Genomic DNA, 21,702 nt, shown 5'->3' with positions numbered 1-21,702 from the left:
AATACTGTTGATAACTGATTGAGTTTCCTTACTCAGTTCAGTTCAGTCACTCAGTCGTGTCTGACTTTGAGACCCCATGAACTGCAGCACGCCAGGCCTCCCTGTCCATCACCAACTGCCGGAGTCTACCCAAACCCATGTCCATTGAGTCGGTGATGCCATCCAACCATCTCATCCTCTCTCGTCCCCTTCTCCTCCTGCCCTCAGTCTTTCCCAGCATCAGGGTCTTTTCAAATGAGTCAGCTCTTCGCATCAGCAGTTTCGTTGCTAGTTAAAGGTCTATTCGGATTTTCTATTTTTTTCTTAGTCTTGGTAGGTTTTGTGTTTTTAGGAATTTGTCCATTTTATCTAGGTTATTCAGTTTGTTGGTGTACAATTTTTCGTAGAATTCTTATAATCCTTTGTTTTTCTATAAAATCAGTAGAAGTATCCCCACTTTGATTTCTAATTTTAGTTATTTGGCTTTTTTTCCTTGATCCATGTAGCTAAAAGATTGTCAGTTTTATTGACAAAATTCTTTTCAGAGAACCAACTTTTGGTTTCATTAATTTTATCTGTTATTTTCCATTCTGTGCTTCAATATTTCCTTTCTTCTGCTAGCTTTGGGTTGTTTGTTCTTGTTTTTCTAGTTTCTTAAGTTGTAAAATTAGGTTGTTGATTTGAGATCTTGTTTTTTTAATGTAAGAGTCATAACTATAAATTTCACCCTTAGCACTGCTTTCATTGTGTCCTGTAAGTTTTGGTATGTTGTAATTTCATTTTCATTTCTCTTTTAAGTATTTTCTAATTTTCCCTGTGATTTCTTTTCTTTTCTTTTTTCTGTTAGCTGTTAAAGAGTGTGGAGTGTATTGTTTAATTTTTGCAAAATTTGAAATTTTCCAGTTTTACTTGTGTTACTGATAACTGCCTTCACGTGATAGTTTACTATTGCCATCTGTCATTTATTCTATGAATATACCATTACTATCTGCTTGTCCTTAATCAGTTGGAAAAATAAAATATGTTACCTCTGTCTTCATACTGAAATTGACTTTCTCAGTAAGAAAATACAGTGGGATGAATGACTTACGATGTTTTTCTTGCTTATCTTTCTAAATTTGGAATGAAGTAGCAAGTGGGAAAACTAATCATGGTGTTCCATTAAACTGTAATGTAATTCCATTAAGTTGGATTTCCAAAAAAGTATACATTTGCAAATTTTATTTTGTTTCTGCTGTTATAGCACTTGTGATAAGATCACAGCCTTGTTTTTTAATTTGCTTCTGGTTTAAAACATAATTTGTTTAATAGATATAAGCCATTTAGTATCTATTTAATATCTATTTAACATAATAACCATTGTGTATAAGTATTAGAGATGCAATAATGAATAAACACTGCTTTTGCCCTTAGGGTACTTAAATTCTTATGCTATGGTATGATGAATGCCTAGCTGGAGATAACTTAGGAGACCATGGAGCACATAGACAGAAATCTAATTCTGAACTTGATAAATGAGAGGTGTAAAGTGAGACTTCCTGGAAGACAGAATATGTTAAAAAATTGAGAAATAATGGACAAGGAATTAGCCAGGAAATAGGGAGTATGAAAAAAGTATTCCAAACGGAACATGCGTATAGGCCAGAGAGGAGAGAACGTTTAAATCAGATAGCTAACAAGTAGTTTGTTTAAGAGCCAAGTACGTGAACTACGGGCACGGGATGGTGTGAGAATAGTGAGAGATGAGGCTATATAGGTAAAGCTGAAGCCGTCTCTTGAGGGACTTTGTAAGTTATATAGAGAAGTTTGAAGCATTCTGAGTATAATGTGTAGTTATTGAAAAGTTTTAAACAGGGAAATTATATGATTTTCATTTTAGAGATATCATTCTGGCTACAGAATGGTTTGAGACCCGAAGGTAGAGACAAAGAAATCAGAGAGGAGGCTGTTGTAAAAATTTAAAGGATAACAGTGGTAGCTTAGGTTATTTCCAATTTTTGCAGGGCCAAGGTTCCAACAAACATTTTCATTATGTTTTCTTGTGTCCATTGCACACATGCAGGAGTTTCTCTAGGATATAAGGTTCTCAGACTTTACTAGATGTAGCCAGATTGTTCTCCAGAGCAGATGTACCCAAGTACAGTAATATTCCCTCCAGCAATGTATGGGAGTTCTCATTTCTTAATGTCCTTGCTAACAGTTTTGTCAGACTTAAAACTGTAGCAGTTGAGATGTGAAGCCTTTAGGATGAGGACTGGAGGGAAGGATGATTTGCCTTTTTAAATTGCCTCACCCCCAAAAAATCAGAGAAATGCTTTTTTCAGTGGATTTATATTGATGTGATGTTACTTCTTGATTAATTTTGTCTGTTTCTCCTTTTTGAGCCCACCTTTTGAAATGCTTTCTTGATATTTTAATATAAAATCTGATCAGTTATATGTATTTTGGTATTGATGATGGCTTTACAGTTCATATGGACTGTTCCTTTAGTTTCAGGTTGTTCCTAACCCTAACTTGTTTAATAAATTCATAGCTTCCAGAGATATTACACTTTTGGGGGGGAGGTGGTAAAGTAGAAAAGAATGGTGGTATTGCTTTGATAGGCAAAGGGGACAACAGGGAACTAATGCCCTCAAAACTGTGTGTCCTCTACACTTTTTTGTATAGAATATGTCATATATAAAATCTGAGTTACTTCAGGTAGAAGTTGAATGTTCTTATTGGTCATTTGCATCATTATCTTGGTGAACTGATAAGCTTACTTCACCAAGCAGTAGATTCTCTGTACATCTCTGGAGTGCACTCAGCTGTGAGTGTACCATATTGCCTCTGACGCAAGACATCAGCTTCCCAGGTATGTGCGTTTTAAATGTATTTGTTCTTTACAAATCAAGTTTTTATCCAGTGAGTCTTTCTATAAAGTCTAAGAATTTTAAAATTAAATCTTGCAGTTTAAGGGTGAGCCAAACATTTCTAAGTAAATTTTCCTATACTGTCTACTGTCACATATTATTATAGTTTATACTGTGATCATAAATTTAAAGGACTTTTGTGTTTTAACTGTAAACTTGGGTTACTACATTCAGGTTTTTTTTAAATTGGAAGATAATTGCTTTACAATGTTGTGATAGTTTCTGCTGCACAACATTGTGAATCAGCTATGAGTATCCATATAGTGCCTCCCTCTTTAGTCTCCACACCCTGCCACTCCTCTAGGTCATCACAGAGCACTGAACCCAGCTCCCCTGTATTATAGGGCAGCTTCCCACTAGTTATCTATTTTACACGTGGTAGAGAAGGCAATGGCACCCCACTCCAGTACTCCTGCCTGGAAAATCCCATGGACGGAGGAGCCTGGAAGGCTGCAGTCCATGGGGTCGCTGAGCAACTTCACTTTCACTTTCATGCATTGGAGAAGGAAATGGCAACCCACTCCAGTGTTCTTGCCTGGGGAATCCCAGGGATAGGGGAGCCTGGTGGGCTGCCCCGTCTATGGGGTCACACAGAGTCGGACACAACTGAAGCGACTTAGCAGCAGCAGCAGCAACAGTGTATATATATGTCAGTGCTACTCTCTCAATTCATCCTGTCCTCTCCTTCACTGCATTCAGTATGAGATGCTAATGTCAATCGTCTGTGCCATTTGCTTTGAACCGAAAGAATTTGCCTTTTTTGGTCATCAAATTCTAACTATTCATGCTTTGTATGAACGCTTTTTATGGTTTTTTTCTGCCAACATGACTTCCCTTATGTCATTTTATTTGTCTTCTTGTCTATTACTTTTTCTTCTCATGTTCTGTACTTCGAAAGCAGCCTTTCCTTTCAAATGCTACATCACTTCTCTTTCATTTTCATTTTCTTTAATACAGTTCCCAGACATTTGGCCTTTGATAATTGTGAATAGATCAATAGGTAAGATAACCAGAGATACTTTACCAAGGCAGAAGAGCTCAAGATCCTTTACTGTCTCCATTATGCTTTCAAATAATATTGCCAGGATATAAGGTCACGTGAAAAATTTTACTGGTGCTGTCTGCATTTATTAATAGCATACTGTCCTCTTGTGTCTTTTGTGTGTCCTGAGAAAAGACATTCTTAATTTCTGCATTGTAAAGCTCGTCTTAGAACTGTATTCCAGTTCTCGTAACTGAAAAATTACAGTCAAAATTCAGTATGTTTCTTTTGTTTCTGAGATTGCATCGTGTTAGACTATTAATAAGTTAGTTTGTTGGTATCCTTTTCTAGACTAGAGTGTGAAGTAGAGAGTAACTGTCACAATATGGATCTTTATCCTCGTTTTAGTAGTACACTGATAATCAGTTACAGACTTCCCAGGTGGCACAGTGGTAAAGAATCCACCTGCCAGCGCAGGAGATGGAAGAGACTCGAGTTTGATTCCTAGGCTGGGACGATGTCCTGGAGGAGGAAATGGCAACCCACTCTAGTATTCCTGCCTGGAAAACTCCATGGACAGAGAAGCCTGGTGGGCTATAGTCCATTGGGTTGCAGAGTCAGACATGACTTGAGGGACTGAGCATGCAAGCATGATAATCAGTTACTGTCCATAAATGACGAATAGGAGGCAAAAATATATATATATATAGTAAATGGAGGTAGTTGTATGATTTGAATGTTTGATTGTATTGGTCCATGTGATCCTCCTGTACATATACCTCCGTATTAGGACTCTGCTTTGTACTGAAATCTAACATCCTCAGACCAGAGCATGTTATCCCCTAGACAGAATCACTAGCAAAATGTGTCCTAGATTTTATTTCTTCTTAATTTTTCATGAACCTTTTCTGCTAGCACTGAAAAAAAAAATGTTGACATCATTGGGTAGGTTAGAGCTAAGTCTGATTCTAGCCAATATACTGATTCGTTGAAGTATATTGAATCAGAAGTTCTTAAGGAAAACCCCATTGTGTTCCTTTTTCTATTTCCTTTGTGCTGTCATCAGACATATAGGCATGTGTTTCTTTTGGTTAAATACCTAGAAGTGAATTGGTTGGGTTGCATGGTAGGTATATATCTGATTTTTAAAGTAAAATAATTGGTAGGTATATATTTGATTTTTAAGAAACTACAAGATGGTTGTACCATTTTATATTCTTGTCATTAGTATATGAGCATTTCAGTACCTCCATGTACTTGCAAACGCTTGTGAATAAGTCCTTTAAATATGTTCTTTGTTAAAATTGCTTTGGCTATTCTAGATTCTTTGAATTTCCAAATAAATCTTAGAATTTCCTTGGTGGCTTCTACAAAAATGCCTGTAGGAGTTTTAATTAGGCTTATTTTGAATCTTGGGGAGAATTTGGGCAATATTGTCATTTTAACAAGACAATTTTCTAATCCATGGACGTGCTATATCTTTTTGTTTTGATATACGAAGTAAGATATTTTGACATTAACTTAAACCACTGAGAGCTTCACATTTATTGTTTGAACATTGGTATCAAAAGTTGGAAAATATACCCCTCCTTTTCTTTCTCCCCTTCGTTTTTCTTCTTCTATATCTTCGTCACTAAAAGCACATTTATCACAGGATTTTTTTTTTTTTAAGATTTATTTACTTGGCTGTGGTGGGTCTTTGTTGCTGCACATGGGCTTTAGCTGTGGCGAGCAGGGTCTAGTCTTTGTTTGGTACACAGGCTTCTCACTGCAGTGGCTTCTCGTTGCGGAGCACAGGCTCTAGGGCCGTGGCCTCAGAAGTTGCAGCTCACAGTCTCTAGAGCATAGGCTCGGTAGTTGTGGTGCATGGGCTTAGTTGCTCTGCGTCTTGTGGGGTCTTCCTGGACCAGGGATCAAACCAGTGTCCCTTGCATTGCACCAGTGTCCCTTGCATTGCAAGGCAGATTCTTAACAACTGGACCACCAGGAAAGCCCCACAGGCTAGTTTTTAATTTATATCCTATCTTTGTCCTCTTCTATTATTAAAAAATTTTATGTTTTTATTTAAAAGAGGCACCCAGATTTTTTAAAGATTGAGATGTGATTGACATATAACTTTGTGTTAGTTTTGGGTGTGCAGTATGACTTGGATATGTATGTGTTGTGAGATGATCACCACAATATGTTTAGTTAACATGCACCATCACATCACATGGTTACAAAAATTTTTTTCTTTTAAAATATATGTACTCTTCCAGCAACTTTAAATATACAATACAGTATTATTAACTACAGTTAACATGCTGTACATTACATCCCCAGGACTTATCATATAATTGGGAGTTTGTACCTTTTGACCACCATCACCATGTCTCTCGTATCTCTCGTATTAGTTTTAGTTATGCAGAACTTTTTTTATTCATTCAAAGTCCAAACTGTCTTAATAAGGTCCACTTACAGAAGTTCTACTATCATTCTGTACTTCCCAACCTGTTGCTTTCTTCTTCCTATATGAACTACCACTTGATTAGGCTTTTCATTTCCACTGTTTCTTCTTTAAAATATAAGGAAATGTGTATATATATTCCTATTTCCTCTCAGCTTCAGCAGAGAAGGCAGCATAGTATACTTTCTGTATTTTGATATTTTAATTTATTGATATGCTCTAGATATTACCTCATATGCTATGTAGAAATCCTCATTTCTTTTTATAGCTACCTGTTACTCTCTTTTGTGAATTTACTATAGTTTATTTAACTGGGGCCCCATTGATTCAGACATTTGTTTTGTTTGTACTCTTTTACTATTATAAAAATAATATTGCCAATAACCTGGTGCTTTTTTTTTTTTTTTGCCAAGTGATCTTTGGGATATTTTTTCTAGAAATGATGCCACTGATTCAGAGTAGATGTATAGGACATTTTGCTAATATTGCTAATTTCCCTCCATAGTGGTTCTGTCATTTTTTTCTACCAGTGATACATGAGAGTGCCTGTTCACCACAGCATCACAAAGAAAATTTCAGACTTTGAAATTTTTGCCAATCTGATAGCTCATTTTTCTTTAAGTGTATACCAAATTCTTTATCTTTTTTTTTTTTTTGGTACCTCAGACTTTTCTTTTGGAATTATTTTCCTCCTCCTCGTTGAAACAAATCCTTGAGAATCCCTTGCCTGTACTTTGGCTTAGGAGTCTCTGTGCTTCCTGAATCTTTGGTTTCATGCATTCTAATTCTAGAAAATTGTTGACTGTTATTTCTATAAATAGTGCCTTTTCCACACTCTGTTGTCTTCCTAGTTTTTCTTCCTTATCTTTTAACTAGCACTTTATATGTATTCCTCCTCTGTGCTGCATTCTGAGTAGTTTATCCTATGGTAATTTATTCAGTTCTCTCTTCTAGGTATGTTATTCTCTTTTTTTGTTGTATCTCACTTGCTGTTTGACCTGAGCAATACATGTTTGTCTCTTTGATAATATTTATAATTTCTGAAAGTTCTATTTTTTCTCCTACTCACATCTGCCTGGTCTTTTTAGGGTATCTTACATGTTCATATTTTCTTTGTTTTCTTTTTTTTTTTTAGAAATTCTCTAAACATTTTAATCATAGTTATTTTGTATTCTTAATCTGATAACATCTGAATATATTGGGTGATATCTGATACTGTTTTTGAATAGTTTCTGCTGATTTTGCTCATAGTGGCTTATTTCATTGTATGCTTTGTGATTTTGAATTGTGTGCATTTCTTCAGATTGTGTGTGCAAATATTGCAAAACCTGAGGTGAGGGTGTGTTTTGCAGAGTATGAATGTTGCTTCTGCCACGTGTCCTTTGACCTTACCAGCCTCCAATCACTTTAAGTTAAATTCTTGGCTTTGGTTTCCCAAGACCATGGAGATAGCGTATATTTGAAATCGAAACCTCCCAGAAGGCATGCCTGTGGAATTCTTAAGAGATTGTTTTCTTACCTACAGTGCAGGATGAGAAAAATAAGTTTTTTTGTTGTTTCTCTTTGCCAGCTGACAAGAGTTTTTTCTAGCTCATTTTTTAAGTAAAGATGTAGTTTTTCAAGGGTCTTTTCTGTCATTTTGCATGGGCCTGAGGCTTTATCTCCTATCCCTTTCTTTTAAAAAAAATTTATTTATTTGACTGTGCTGGGTCTTCATTTCTGTGCAGACTTTTCTTTAGTTACGGCAAGCGGGACTACTCTCCAGTTGTGGTACTCGGGCTTCTCATTGAGGTGGCTTCCCCTATTGTGGAGCACAGGCTCTAGAACATTGGGGCTTCAGTAGTTGGAGCACGTGGGCGCAATAGTTGTGGCTTGCAGACTCTAGAGCACGGACTCAGTTGTGGCATACAGGCTTAGTTGTCCCTCGGCATGTGGGATCTCCCCGGACCAGGGATCAAACCCATGTCTCCCACATTGGCAGGCAGAGTCTTTACCACTGAGCCATTAGGGAAGCCCTCTTTATCCCTTTCTTGATGGTTAAAAATCATGCTTCTAGTTTTCTCATCTGATGACTGCCTCCAGAGGAGATGCAGCTTCATCCTCTACTTACCTCTCTAGGTTTCAAGTTCCTTTTTGGTTTTGACCTCAAAAAATTTGCTTAATTCCTGTGAATCTGGCCATGGTACAAATGGATAAATGGATAACTGTTAGATTTTATCCAGCATTTCTAGGTAGAGTAGTTAATCCTTCAAAAATGCTGGTGTTACAGCTGCTGAGCTCCTGAGCAGTCGAAAATCTGCATGTAAATTTTGATTCTTCCTAGACTTAAGTACTAATAGTCTACTATTGATCAGAAGCCTTAGTGATATTTTAAATTGCTTATTAACACAATTCATATGTTGTATGTATTGTGTGATACATTTTTACAATACAGTAAGCTAAAGAAGGCAATGGCACCCCACTCCAGTACTCTTGCCTGGAAAATCCCAGGGGCGGAGGAGCCTGGTGGGCTGCAGTCCATGGGGTCGCTAAGAGTCCGACACGACTAAGCGACTTCACTTTCACTTTTCACTTTCATGCATTGGAGAAGGAAATGGCAACCCACTCCAGTGTTCTTGCCTGGAGAATCCCAGGGACGGGGGAGCCTGGTGGGCTGCCGTCTCTGGGGTCGCACAGAGTTGGACACGACCGAAGCAACTTAGCAGCAGCAGCAGCAGCAAGCTAGAGAAAAGAAAATGTTATTTAGAGAAGCATAAGGAAGAGAAAATACATTTGTAATACATATATGTATTTATTGAAAAAAATGCCCATATAAATGGACCCATGCAATGCAAACTTTGTTGTTCAAGGATCACCTGTGTTTTATATCAGAAGCAGTTCCCTTCCCCACCCCACCCCCAGAATATGTGGTCCAGATGTAATTTTCTCACTGTTGTTTACTTAACATGCTATAAACAAAGAACAGCATAAAATACTCAGGCTCTTAAAGTCTGTACTTAACTCATCGGATTTACTGTTCATAAAATGGAATGTTACATGGTTGCTATCATTCAGAGAATATTTTTTACATTTATATCTTTCTGTAGTTCTTTATCTTTTCCCTATTCTTATAAAAGTAATGGTGATTGTACAACATTTGAAACATAATTAGTCAATAGTAAAAAGACAACCAAGTTTTTAAATGGACAAAGGATTTGAACAGACATTTTTCCAAAGATGATATATAGATGGATAATAGGCATGTAGAAACATGTTCAACATCATCATTAGAGAAATAAAATTTAAAAACCACAATGAAATGCTACTTCGTACCCTCAGTGGCTATAATAAAAAAGATGAGCAGTAGCAAGTATTGGTGAGAATGTAGAGAAATTGGAACCCTCATACATTGATTTATGTATGAGCATACACACAGGATTGTAAAATCGTAAAATGGTGCAGCCACTTTGGAAAACAGTTTGGCTGTTTCTGAACATGGTAAACATAGTGTTGCCATAAGACCCAGCATATATATATACTCAAGAGTAATGAAAAAATATTTCCACACTAAAACTTGTACATGAGTGTTTATAGTAACATTATTCATAGAAGTCAGAAAAGTAGAAACAATTCAAATGTCTATCAACTGATGAGCAAAATGTAGTCTGTCCTATAGTGGGCTGGTATTTGGCAATAAAAAGAACCTTGAAAACATTATGCTGAGTAAAACAGTCCAGTCACAAAAGACTACCTGTTGTCCAATTCCATTTATATGCGATAGCCAGAATAGACAAGTAGGTACAGAAAGTAGACTAGTGGTATCTAGGGATAGGGCAGGAAAGGGGAGATATAATGGGTAGTGACTGCTTATGGTTACAGCGTTTCTTTTTGGGGTAATGAAAATGTTCTAAAATCCTATTATGGTAATGGTTGTACAGCTCTGTGAATATAGTGAAAACTGTTGAATTTTTTAACTGGGTGAACTTCATGGTATGTAAATTACATATCATTAATACTTTTGAAAAGGGGAATGGTAGGGGAAAGAGTCAATAGGTTTGTCTCTCTTCCATGTATCCCTTGATCCTAAGTTGTTGGTTAAGAGTTAGATATATCTCATGGTGATTCCCACTGTGTTGGAAAATTGCATACTTCAGCTTAATTGGTGCGTCTTTTTGATATGAGGACTGATAATTGAAATCGTGGATTCTCTAGGTCCCACGTCACCTATTAGCTGTGTGATCCTTGCCATGTTTCATTACTTTGTACTTTGTGCCTTTGTTTATAAACCTAGGGTAATTCCTGCTTTTCCTACCTCAGAAGGTTGTTGTGAGGTTCAAATGAGAGTGAGATAGTACTTTGAAAGCCGTATAGTCCTAAATAAACCTATAATAGTATTAAGATTCCTAAAGTTCTCTGTATTTTCTTTCCATAGGAGTAAAACACAAATCTTTTCTAACAGTTGAGGACTGTTTTGAGTTGGGCAAAGTGGCCTACACAGAAGCAGATTATTACCATACAGAGCTGTGGATGGAACAAGCACTGAGGCAGCTGGATGAAGGCGAGGTTTCTACCGTTGATAAAGTCTCTGTTCTGGATTATTTGAGCTATGCAGTATACCAGCAGGGAGACCTGGATAAGGCGCTTTTGCTCACAAAGAAGCTTCTTGAACTAGGTATGTTAATTTGGCCTAATTCAAGGTTAAGGATATATTGGGGGATATATAGATATACTAATAATAATTATGTGTGAGTATGTATATTTGTCATACAGTTTTGGTACTTTTTGTCACAAGTCAAGAGCTCATCTGTCAGACATACTTTATCTTTCTGTTTATCCTCTAAATAAATGGCAACTGATCTTTCTCACCTAATAGTACTATAAAAGTAGCTGTGTTTCTCTGCTCTGTACTTCTTAGGAACTTCAAAATTGAATCCAACATAGCTAACTCAGTCAAAACTGTTTATTTGCCATGTTGCCATATTAAATATTAACCAGTATCCTTTGAAGGAAATTTTTGGTTTACTGAATTTCCTATTTGGAAATAGTGATTTGAAACGTCAGCCTAAATAAAAAGGTAAAATGAAGCAAACTCATAATTGTCAAAAAGATGAGTTTATTCAGGAATAGCAGAGGAACTGCATTTGGGACATGCAAGCTGTAGGAAGCTACAGATACGTCCGTTGAGGGAGTAGGGCAGGGAATGTAAAGAGGTGAGAGTTCAGTTAGAGTTTGTTGAAATCAGAAACAAATGGGGACCAGCATTGAACATTCCCTAGGCAGACAAAACCCTCCAGTCATACAAACAAAGCTCAATTTAGCTTACTTTGTAAGACCATCTCAAACTGAGTCATTTCTTGTTCATGCCCCTGGAAACTGTAAGCAAAATTTCCCAAGATTGATAAGAGGCAACCCCTGACCAATTCCCTGAAATTTAAGAACATTCCAATATTATCAGTTTTCTGAAAATCGGGCATTTATGGGAAATCAGTCTCTCAGTCTTTAAGTTTTGTGTTCCTGAGGGCACATGCATGAGGTTTTCCATTTAATATCTTCCAGTTCCATCGGAGATTGAAATTATTTCACAGAAATAAATAGAATGAAAATATATTTGATTGCTGTATTTAAATATTAGGAATATATGATACGAAGATTTTACCACTAGTATTTTTAACAGGGATGTAGTGTTTTTCTAAGTATGATCAAGAGGCCAATGATCAGAATTACTTGGATGCTTATTAGAAATGAAAATTCCTGATCTCACCCCAAACCTACTGACTTAGAATCTGTGGTGGTGAAATTGTATGCTAAAAAAAGTCATGTGACCTTTGGTATATAATGAAGCTTTAAAACTTAAATTCTTTTTATGAATAGGTAAATATGTGTATATTAGGAGAGTTAAACAATTCAAAAGGATTGGTCATCTGAAAATAAGCTTTTGAAATTAGGTTATTTCTTAGTTGAATGAATTGATAAATTGAGATATTCAGTTAGCCCTTTTCCCCCAGTATTTTAAGTGATTTTTTTCCTCCTGACTTAAAAATACTTCATTCATTTAAGAAAAAAATTTAAAAGTAGAAGAAAATACAGAAGAGTCACCATAAACCAATCACCCAGAGACACCTGCCAATTTTTTTGTTTCCTTATAGCATACCCTCTTCTCCCCCCATTTTTCCATTTCTTTTGCAAAATTAGCCTCATATTCTGTACATCACAACATAAGCAATTTCTCAAAGACAAAAAGTATTTTACAAATCTAAGGCTGGATTTTTTTAAAACACTTCAGTTAACGTCACAAGTGAACTTTCTGTGCCCTAGTCTGTCTTTTTCATTTGTGTGTGTGTGTTTGTGGGCGGGGGGGTGGGGGGGGGTGGTGGTTTATATTTTTTTTCTCCCACATGGGTGGAGTAGTCCTCCTTCCCCCTACTAAAAGATAGCTAAAAATTATGACTAGCAATTCTGAGGCAGTTAGTGGATTCTGGCTTATTTGAAAATTATATTTTTAGTTTCTCTTTTCTGTCTCACTTAGAATTTTGGGACTGAAATGCATTCAGCCCTCAGAAGTAGACTGTGTTCGGCATTTATAATATTATCTGTGGTAAAGGTTACCTTTGAACTGTATACCCTGTCTTCCCCATGGTCATTACATTTCAGTCTCAGAAAAATCTTTTCTGTTGCTTAAAATAAGTTTAATCAGTAGTACTTTAAAATTCATTTGACATCAAATTGATCATACTTCCTTTGGCTGCTTAGTAACTTGTCACATGGAACATTCTCAAAGTAAAAGCAATAATTACTACTTTGAAATAGATGGCTGATTCCATCTCCAGAACTAGAGTTAGAACTGTACTCTTGATTTGCTTGGGGCAGTACTGATTTACACCTGTTGTTTTGGTATAATAATGTTCATTAATGCCTCCTTTCACTCTCATAAAGCAACCTGGTTTGGAAGGTAAATTACATGTTCCTCCACTGGGTATCTTATGCTCATGCTTGAACAACTGTAAACTTACTCACGAACATGCTTTCTTTCTTTCGTAATAGATCCTGAACATCAGAGAGCTAACGGTAACTTAAAATACTTTGAGTATATAATGGCTAAAGAAAAAGATGCCAATAAGTCTTCTTCAGATGACCAATCTGATCAGAAAACCACACTGAAGAAGAAAGGTGCTGCTGTGGATTACCTGCCAGAGAGACAGAAGTACGAAATGCTGTGCCGTGGGGAGGGTATCAAAATGGTAAAGTGGAAAAGCCAATTGTGTGTGTGTGAGTGTGCATGTGTGCTTGTACGTAGTTCTGGAGAGACGCAGAATCTTTTAAACTTTTGTGATAAAAATTAGAATTATTCCTAAAGTATTACGTTATGTCACATCACTTTATTGTTGGCGTTGCACTTAATGTGTTCCAACTTCTAGTAAAATAGCTTTAAAATAAAGCTTGTGATTCATGTACCATTACATGCATTTTTGGTAATTATTACCCTTTTCCTAGATTAGAAGAGGCTTTTTAAGGTGAAGGATCAGATTATTTAAGAGAAGTGATACAGTGTTTTCTTATATCTTAATGCAAAAGAGATTTCATCAGTCTTACATAGAAATAATATATCATTCTAACATCCTATGAAACGATGGATTTATCTATACAGTGATATCTTGTGGTTTTGCTCCTAGTCAGCCTTGATAAGACTGCCTAATGTAAAATTTTAGTCTATTTAAGAAATATTAAAAATGCATAAAGACTTTAAATAGATTTTGGCTTTATAACATTTATTTTTTAAAATACTAAAATGTGTCTGTAAATATCCCTTTGTTTATTGTATATCTATATTATATGTTTATACTCAGTTTACCAGAATACTAAAAAGGTAATAGGCCAAAAATAATACAGTTCAAGCCTTGGGAACATAGGTTTCTTTGTTCAGCTTTAGGACTTTTCAGATCCTTTTTATGATGATTATGAGTATGATATACTTTGTTTCTCAACCTTAATTGATCATAGAACCCTTTTTAAAGGAGTATCATGTGGTACTAGTGTTCAGTTGAATGCTGGTATATGAGGCAGGATTTAGCGAATTTTTGGAGTAATTTTAAGTGAAAGCATTTGAATAGTGTTTAACTTTTCTCTACTACTGATAAACTTAGGCTGGGTTTTATGTTTTGATATTGATGACTTCTTGATATTTGGTGATTTACTGTTGACAGCCTAACCTCTACCAGCAAATAAGTAGATCTTATCTATGTTGACACTTTGATAAGTTCATGGATTCCCAGAGAATATGAACATTGATAAGTTCATGGATTCCCAGAGAACTTTTGCTTTGATCTAATGAGTAAATACAAATTAGACTCATGAAACATTTTTTTTTAATTTCACATCTAAATATTTTAGTGTATATCATTTAAAGATAAGGACTTTTAAATGACCACAATACCATTATCATGATAGTTCCAGTATCGTAAGTAGTTAGTAGTTCCATAATATCATTAAGTACCTAGTCAGTGTTCAGATTTCCAGTAGTGAGCAGATATTTTTTACTGCCCTTAGAAACTCTTAAATAAGAGAGCAAAATAGAACTATAGATTTATAACAGAAGTCTGTTAATTTGCCCGTTTGTTGATGTGACACACACGTAAACTCAGCCCAAAATCAAAAGAGCATCCTTTTTCTCAGAATAGTTAAATTGGTCTTATCATCATATAAAAGATATATTTAAAACCTTGGATTTGATTCTTGGTAAATAACAAGAATAAACATAAATCACTATTAGTTCTACTTTATAATATGAAATGCTTGTTTAATCAAGAGAAGAATCAGCAATGGCATAACATTAGATTGGCCAAAACATCCATGCGGGGTTGTTTTTATCTTTTTGGCCAACCCCATATTTAGTTAATGTGATACATAGGTGATTGAAAAGTACATTTATTGATTTTTGCTGACTTTAATACCTGCTACTAAAAGCACCTGGCTTCTTTGTTTAATAACTAATTTTCTCTTTCAGAGCTCTCTTTTCATCGTAAAAAAAAATCACTTAAACTTTTTAAAATTAGGAGGTACTTGGGAAAACCTGGTTAGGTTTTTTTCTTTAAGAAACTTTTCTGGGTTTTTCCCAGTTACTTTGTGAAGTTTGGCACAGGGCTGGTCATTCATTTCATATTTCTATAATCATTTTATTATTTTTTTCATATTTACAAGGCCTGAACTTTATTTTGATGAGAGAAGGGTTAAAGAGAAACCTCACCATCTCTTCCAGAAAAGAATCATTAATAAAACTTTTAAAATTCTGAAGGTCCTGTTTGAATTCTGAAGGTCCTGTTTGATGCAGAATATTTGCAGAGCACTATTTGTTTTGTATGTTCTTCCTCAAGTACTGTGTCTATACACCAGCATGATTACTGCTTCTTATCTTCATAGGAACAGCATTAAAATATTATTACTCTAATATATTTATAATTTTTTAAACTTTTTGTTCAGACTCCTCGGAGACAGAAAAAACTCTTCTGTCGCTACCATGATGGAAACCGGAATCCTAAATTTATCCTGGCTCCAGCCAAACAGGAGGATGAGTGGGACAAGCCTCGTATTATCCGCTTCCATGATATTATTTCTGATGCAGAAATTGAAGTCGTTAAAGATCTAGCAAAACCAAGGGTAAATAATTTTTTTTCTCTCCTCAGTTTACTTGTGTTTCAGCTTTTCCTTTGCAAGATTATAAAAATGATAATTGACGTGACAATAACCCCATAGATAGTTTTAGATGTTATTGTTGAAAACTAATGGAATTAACTAAGCTCTATTTATACCAATTTTTCTCTTTTTATTATCAACACATATTCCATACCTTGTATGTAACCTTGCAACTAGGGTTTAAGCATTAAATTATGAAAATCATAGGTTATATTTTTATTCACACTTAACAGATTTGTGTTTCAGCATCTTCCTGAAAAAATTTCTGTGTACTTTGGAGCCCTTTAATCTCTGAGATTGATCAGAGGCCAACTTTTTATATTCAACTTCTGTAGTTTTATCTGAAATAATACTTGAAGTATTTTTATTCCTGTCTAGGTACATTATTACTTGGAGGATATCATTGGGCATGAACATCTTGCTAATCTGAAATAATGACATCATCATTTTCTGGCTTCAACCTACATCATTTATCTTAAGAAAGAATTTATTATAAACACAATCCTATAAGCTTTAGTGTTTAGCATAGAAATTAATCTTTGGGGAGCAAGAATGACCTTTATGCTCTTGGCTTTTTCCCCATCAGCTTGTTCTTAAAATCTGTTTGGTCTTATTGACAGCAAAATACAAACTATGATCATTTTCATAAAGAGACTGTTAAGTAAACACTAGAAATATTTTTGCTCACTTACTATACAGGAACTGGAAATTTTTTCTGTAAAGGTCCAGATAGTAAATCTTTTTAGGTTTTGCAGGCTGTACAGTCTGTTATAACTACTCACCTCTGCTCTTGTAATGCAAAAGCAGTCATAGAAAATACATAAATGAGTATGGCTATATTCCAGTAAAACTTTTATTTCTAGAAGCAAGTAGCTGGATGAATTCAGCCCATGGACCATAGTTTGCTGTTCCTTGTCTGGATTTCTATACTGCAGAATAAACTTGAAATCAGAATGTTTATTGCTGTTAAGTTTTACTACTTTTGAAAATGGGTACTTTTTGTTTTTTTACTAAAGATTATGAGCTTCTCTGGTGGCTCAGAGGGTAAAGAATTTGGCTGCTCTGCAGGAGACTCAGATTCAATCCCTGGGCTGAGAAGGTCTCCTGGAGAAGCGCATGGCAACCCACTCCAGTATTTTAAATGAAAAGACTTGTCTAATTTGTATGGGTGTTGTCCAAGGGAGCTCTTACAAATCTTTTAAACAGATAAAAGATAGTGATGTCATATTCTGTCTTTTTTTTTTGGATTTTAGTCTGTTATATTTGTGTCAGTAAAGCAAAATTATTGTGGTAGAATATTAGAAGTTTATTTCTGCTTGGAGACTGTCTTATATCTCTGAGTTTGGAGACCTCAGTCTTAAAAGGGATGCCTCAATTAGATTATTTGATCAAAAAATACAATGACAAGGAAAATTTTATATTCTTGTTAACCTCCAAACAATCTTTCATTTTTAGAAAAAAGTTTAAAATCATTATCTTGGCTGCCATCTCTTTCTGTGTTTTTTAAAAAAAATAACATTTATGAGTTCTTTTCATCAATCTTTGTGCTCAGTCTAACATTATTTCACTGTTTGTTTGAAATATATGAGCAAATATCTTGAAGGAAGAAAAGATTGACCTTGAAACTGATTTTTTCTTTTTAATTTATTTTTTTATTGAAAGATAATTGCTTTACAGAATTTTGTTGTTTTTTGTCAAACCTCAACATGAATCAGCCATAGGTATACATATGTGCCCTCCCTTTTGAACCTCCCTCCCGTCTCCCACACCATCTCACCCCTCTAGACTGATACAGAGCCCCTGTTTGAGTTTCCTGAGCCATACAACAAATTCCCTTTGGCTATCTATTTTACATATGGTCATGTAAGTTTCTTCCATACGTCTCATCCTCTCCTCCCATCTCCCCATGTTCGTAAGTCTATTCTCTATTGAGAATAGAGTCTGTTCATAAGTCTGTTTCTCCACTGCTGCCCTGTAAATAAATTCTTCAGAACCATTTTTCTAGATTCCATATATGTGCGTTAGAATATGATATTTATCTTTCTCTTTCTGACTCACTTCACACTGTATGATAGGTTCTAGGTTCATCCACCTCATTAGATCTGACTCAAATGAGTTCCTTTTTATGGCTGAGTAATATTCCATTGTATATATGTATCACAACTTCTTTATCCATTCATCTGTCAATGGTTGCTTCCATGTTCTAGCTATTGTAAATAGTGCTGCAATGAACAATGGGATACATGTGTCTTTTTCAATTTTGGTTTCTTCAGGGTATATGCCTAGGATTGGGATTGCTGGGTCATATGGGTGGTTTTATTCCTAGTTTTTTAAGGAATCTCCATACCATCTTCCATAGTGGCTGTATCAATTTATATTCCCACCAACAGTGCAAGAACATTCCCTTTTCTCCACACCCTCTCCAGCATTTATTGTTTGTAGACTTTTTGATGATGGCCATTCTGACCTTTGTGAGGTGATATCTCATCATACGACTGAGCGACTGAACTGAACTGAACTGAATAATGAGTGATGTTGAACATTTTTTCATGTGTTTGTTAGCCATCTGTATGTCATCTTTGGAGAAATGTCTGTTTAGGTCTTTTCCCCACTTTTTGATTGGGTTGTTTGTTTTTCTGGCATTGAGTTGTACGAGCTGCTTGTATATTTTGGAAATTAATCCTTCATCAGGATTAATTTGCTATTATATTCTCCTATTCTGAGGGTTGTCGTTTTACCTTGCTTATAGCTTCCTTTGCTGTGCAAAAGCTTTTAAGTTTAATCAGGTCCCACTTGTTTACTTTTGTTTTTATTTCCTTTCCTCTAGGAGGTTGGTCATAGAGGATCTTGCTTTTTTATGTCATTGAGTGTTCTGCCTATGTTTTCCTCTTAGAGTTTTATAGTTTCTGGTCTTACATAAAGGTCTTTAATCCATTTTCACTTTATCTTTGTGTATGGTGTTAGGAAGTGTTCTAATTTCATTCTTTTACATGTAGCTGTCCCGTTTTCCCAGCACCATTTATTGAAGAGGCCGTCTTTGCCCCATTGTATATTCGTGCCTCCTTTGTCAAAAATAAGGTACCCATAGGTGCATGGGTTTATTTCTGGGCTTTCTGTCTTGTTCCATTGGTCTGTATTTCTGTTTTTGTGCCAGTACTTTACTGTCTTGGTGACTGTAGCTTTGTAGTATAATCTGAAGTCAGGAAGGTTGATTCCTCCAGCTCCATTCTTCTTTCTCAAGACGGCGTTGGCTATCCAGGGTCTTCTGTGTTTCCATATGGATTGTGAAATTTTTTGTTCTAGTTTTGTTGGAAATGCCATTGATAATTTGATAGGGATCACTTTGAATTTGTAGATTGCATTTGGTAGTATAGTCATTTTCACAATATTGATTCTTCTTGCCCAGGAACATGGAATGTCTCTCCATCTGTTTATGTTGTCTTTCTTTCATCAGTGTCTTACGGTTTTCTGTGTACAGTTCTTTTGTCTTCTTCAGTTCAGTCACTCAGTTGTGTCCGACTCTTTGCGACCCCATGAATCGCAGCACGCCAGGCCTCCCTGTCCATCCCCAACTCCTGGAGTTCATTCAGTCTCGTGTCCATCGAGTCAGTGATGCCATCCAGCCATCTCATCTTCTGTCGTCCCCTTCTCCTCCTGCCCCCAATCCCTCCCAGCATCAGAGTCCCTTCCATTGAGTCAACTCTTTGCATGAGGTGGCCAAAGTACTGGAGTTTCAGCTTCAGCATCATTCCCTCCAAAGAAATCCCAGGGCTGATCTCCTTCAGAATGGACTGGTTGGATCTCCGTACAGTCCAAGGGACTCTCAAGAGTCTTCTCCAACACCACAGTTCAAAAGCATCAGTTCTTCGGTGCTCAGCCTTCTTCACAGTCCAACTCTCACATCCATACATGACCACAGGAAAAACCATAGCCTTGACTAGACGGACCTTTGTTGGCAAAGTAATGTCTCTGCTTTTTAATATGCTATCTAGGTTGGGCATAACTTTCCTTCCAAGGAGTAAGCGTCTTTTAATTTCATGGCTGCAGTCACCATCTGCAGTGATTTTGGAGCCCAAAAAAATAAGGTCTGACACTGTTTCCACTGTTTCCGCATCTATTTCCCATGAACTGATGGGACCAGATGCCATGATCTTCGTTTTCTGAATGTTGAGCTTTAAGCCAATTTTTTTTACTCTTCCACTTTCACTTTCATCAAGAGGCTTTTTAGTTCCTCTTCACTTTCTGCCATAAGGGTGGTGTCATCTGCATATCTGAGGTTATTGATATTTCTCCTAACAATCTTGATTCCAGCTTGTGCTTCTTCCAGTCCAGCATTTCTCATGATGTACTCGGAGAAGGCAATGGCACCCCACTCCAGTACTCCTGCCTGGAAAATCCCATGGATGGAGGAGCCTACTGGGCTGCAGTCCATGGGGTCGCTAAGAGTCGGACATGACTGAGTGACTTCACTTTCACTTTTCACTTGCATGCATTGGAGAAGGAAATGGCAACTCACTCCAGTGTTCTTGCCTGGAGAATTCCAGGGACGGGGGAGCCTGGTAGGCTGCCATCTATAGGGTCGCGCAGAGTCGGACACGACTGAAGCGACTTAGCAGCAGCACTCTGCATATAAGTTAAGTAAGCAGGGTGATAATATACAGCCTTGACGTACTCCTTTTCCTATATGGAACCAGTCTGTTGTTCCATGTCCTGTTCTAACAGTTGCTTCCTGACCTGCATACAGATTTCTCAAGAGGCAGGTCAGGTGATCTGGTATTCCCATCTGTTTCAGAATTTTCCACAGTTTATTGTGATCCACACAGTCAAAGGCTTCGGCATAGTCAATACAGCAGAAATAGGTGTTTTTCTGGAATTCTCTTGCTTTTTTCATGATCCAGCGGATGTTGGCAATTTGATCTCTGGTTCCTCTGCATTTTCTAAAACCAGCTTGAACATCTGGAAGTTCACAGTTCACGTATTGCTGAAGCCAGGCTTGGAGAATCTTGAGCATTACTTTACTAGTGTGTGAGATGAGTGCAATTGTGCGGTAGTTTGAGCATTCTTTGGCATTGCCTTTCTTTGGGATTGGAATGAAAACTGACCTTTTCCAGTCCTGTGGCCACTGCTGAGTTTTCAGAATTTGCTGGCATGTTGAGTGCAGCACTTTCACAGCATCATCTTTCAGGATTTGAAATAGCTCAACTGGAATTCCATCACCTCTACTAGCTTTGTTCGTAGTGATGCTTTCTAAGGCCCACTTGACTTCACATTCCAGGATGTCTGGCTCTAGGTCAGTGATCACATCATCGTGATTATCTGGGTCATGAAGATCTTTTTTGTACAGTTCTTCTGTGTATTCCTGCCACCTCTTAATATCTTCTGCTTCTGTTAGGTCCATACCATTTCTGTCCTTTATTGAGCCCATCTTTGCATGAAATGTTCCCTTGGTATCTCTAATTTTCTTGAAGAGATCTCTAGTCTTTCCCATTCTGTTGCTTTCCTCAATTTCTTTGCATTGATCGCTGAGGAAGGCTTTCTTATATATTCTTTGGAACTCTGCTATTCTTTGGAACTCTGCATTCACATGCTTATATCTTTCCTTTTCTCCTTTGCTTTTCGCTTCTCTTCTTTTCACAGCTATTTGTAAGGCCTCCCCAGACAGCCGTTTTGCTTTTTTGCATTTCTTTTCCATGGGGATGGTCTTGATCCCTGTCTCC

The 21,702-nt window shown here is 36.5% G+C and overlaps 1 protein-coding gene across 6 annotated transcripts in view; it reads left to right on the top strand.

Moving 5' to 3' along the window:
• Positions 1 to 21,702, top strand: part of P4HA1 (prolyl 4-hydroxylase subunit alpha 1) — a 100,294-nt gene that overhangs the window by 45,395 nt on the left and 33,197 nt on the right. For all 6 annotated transcript variants that reach the window (XM_027531076.1, XM_027531077.1, XM_027531071.1 and 3 more), the window contains 3 exons: positions 10,731 to 10,970; positions 13,340 to 13,536; positions 15,773 to 15,949. In XM_027531076.1, coding sequence (XP_027386877.1) covers positions 10,731 to 10,970; positions 13,340 to 13,536; positions 15,773 to 15,949 — 614 coding nt within the window. The remainder of the gene's footprint in view (positions 1 to 10,730; positions 10,971 to 13,339; positions 13,537 to 15,772; positions 15,950 to 21,702) is intronic.

This window comes from Bos indicus x Bos taurus, chromosome 28, assembly GCF_003369695.1.
Source record: "Bos indicus x Bos taurus breed Angus x Brahman F1 hybrid chromosome 28, Bos_hybrid_MaternalHap_v2.0, whole genome shotgun sequence".
Lineage (NCBI taxonomy): Eukaryota > Metazoa > Chordata > Mammalia > Artiodactyla > Bovidae > Bos > Bos indicus x Bos taurus.
Note: the sequence above shows the minus strand (reverse complement) of the source record. Positions and strands in the feature narration are given on the sequence as shown.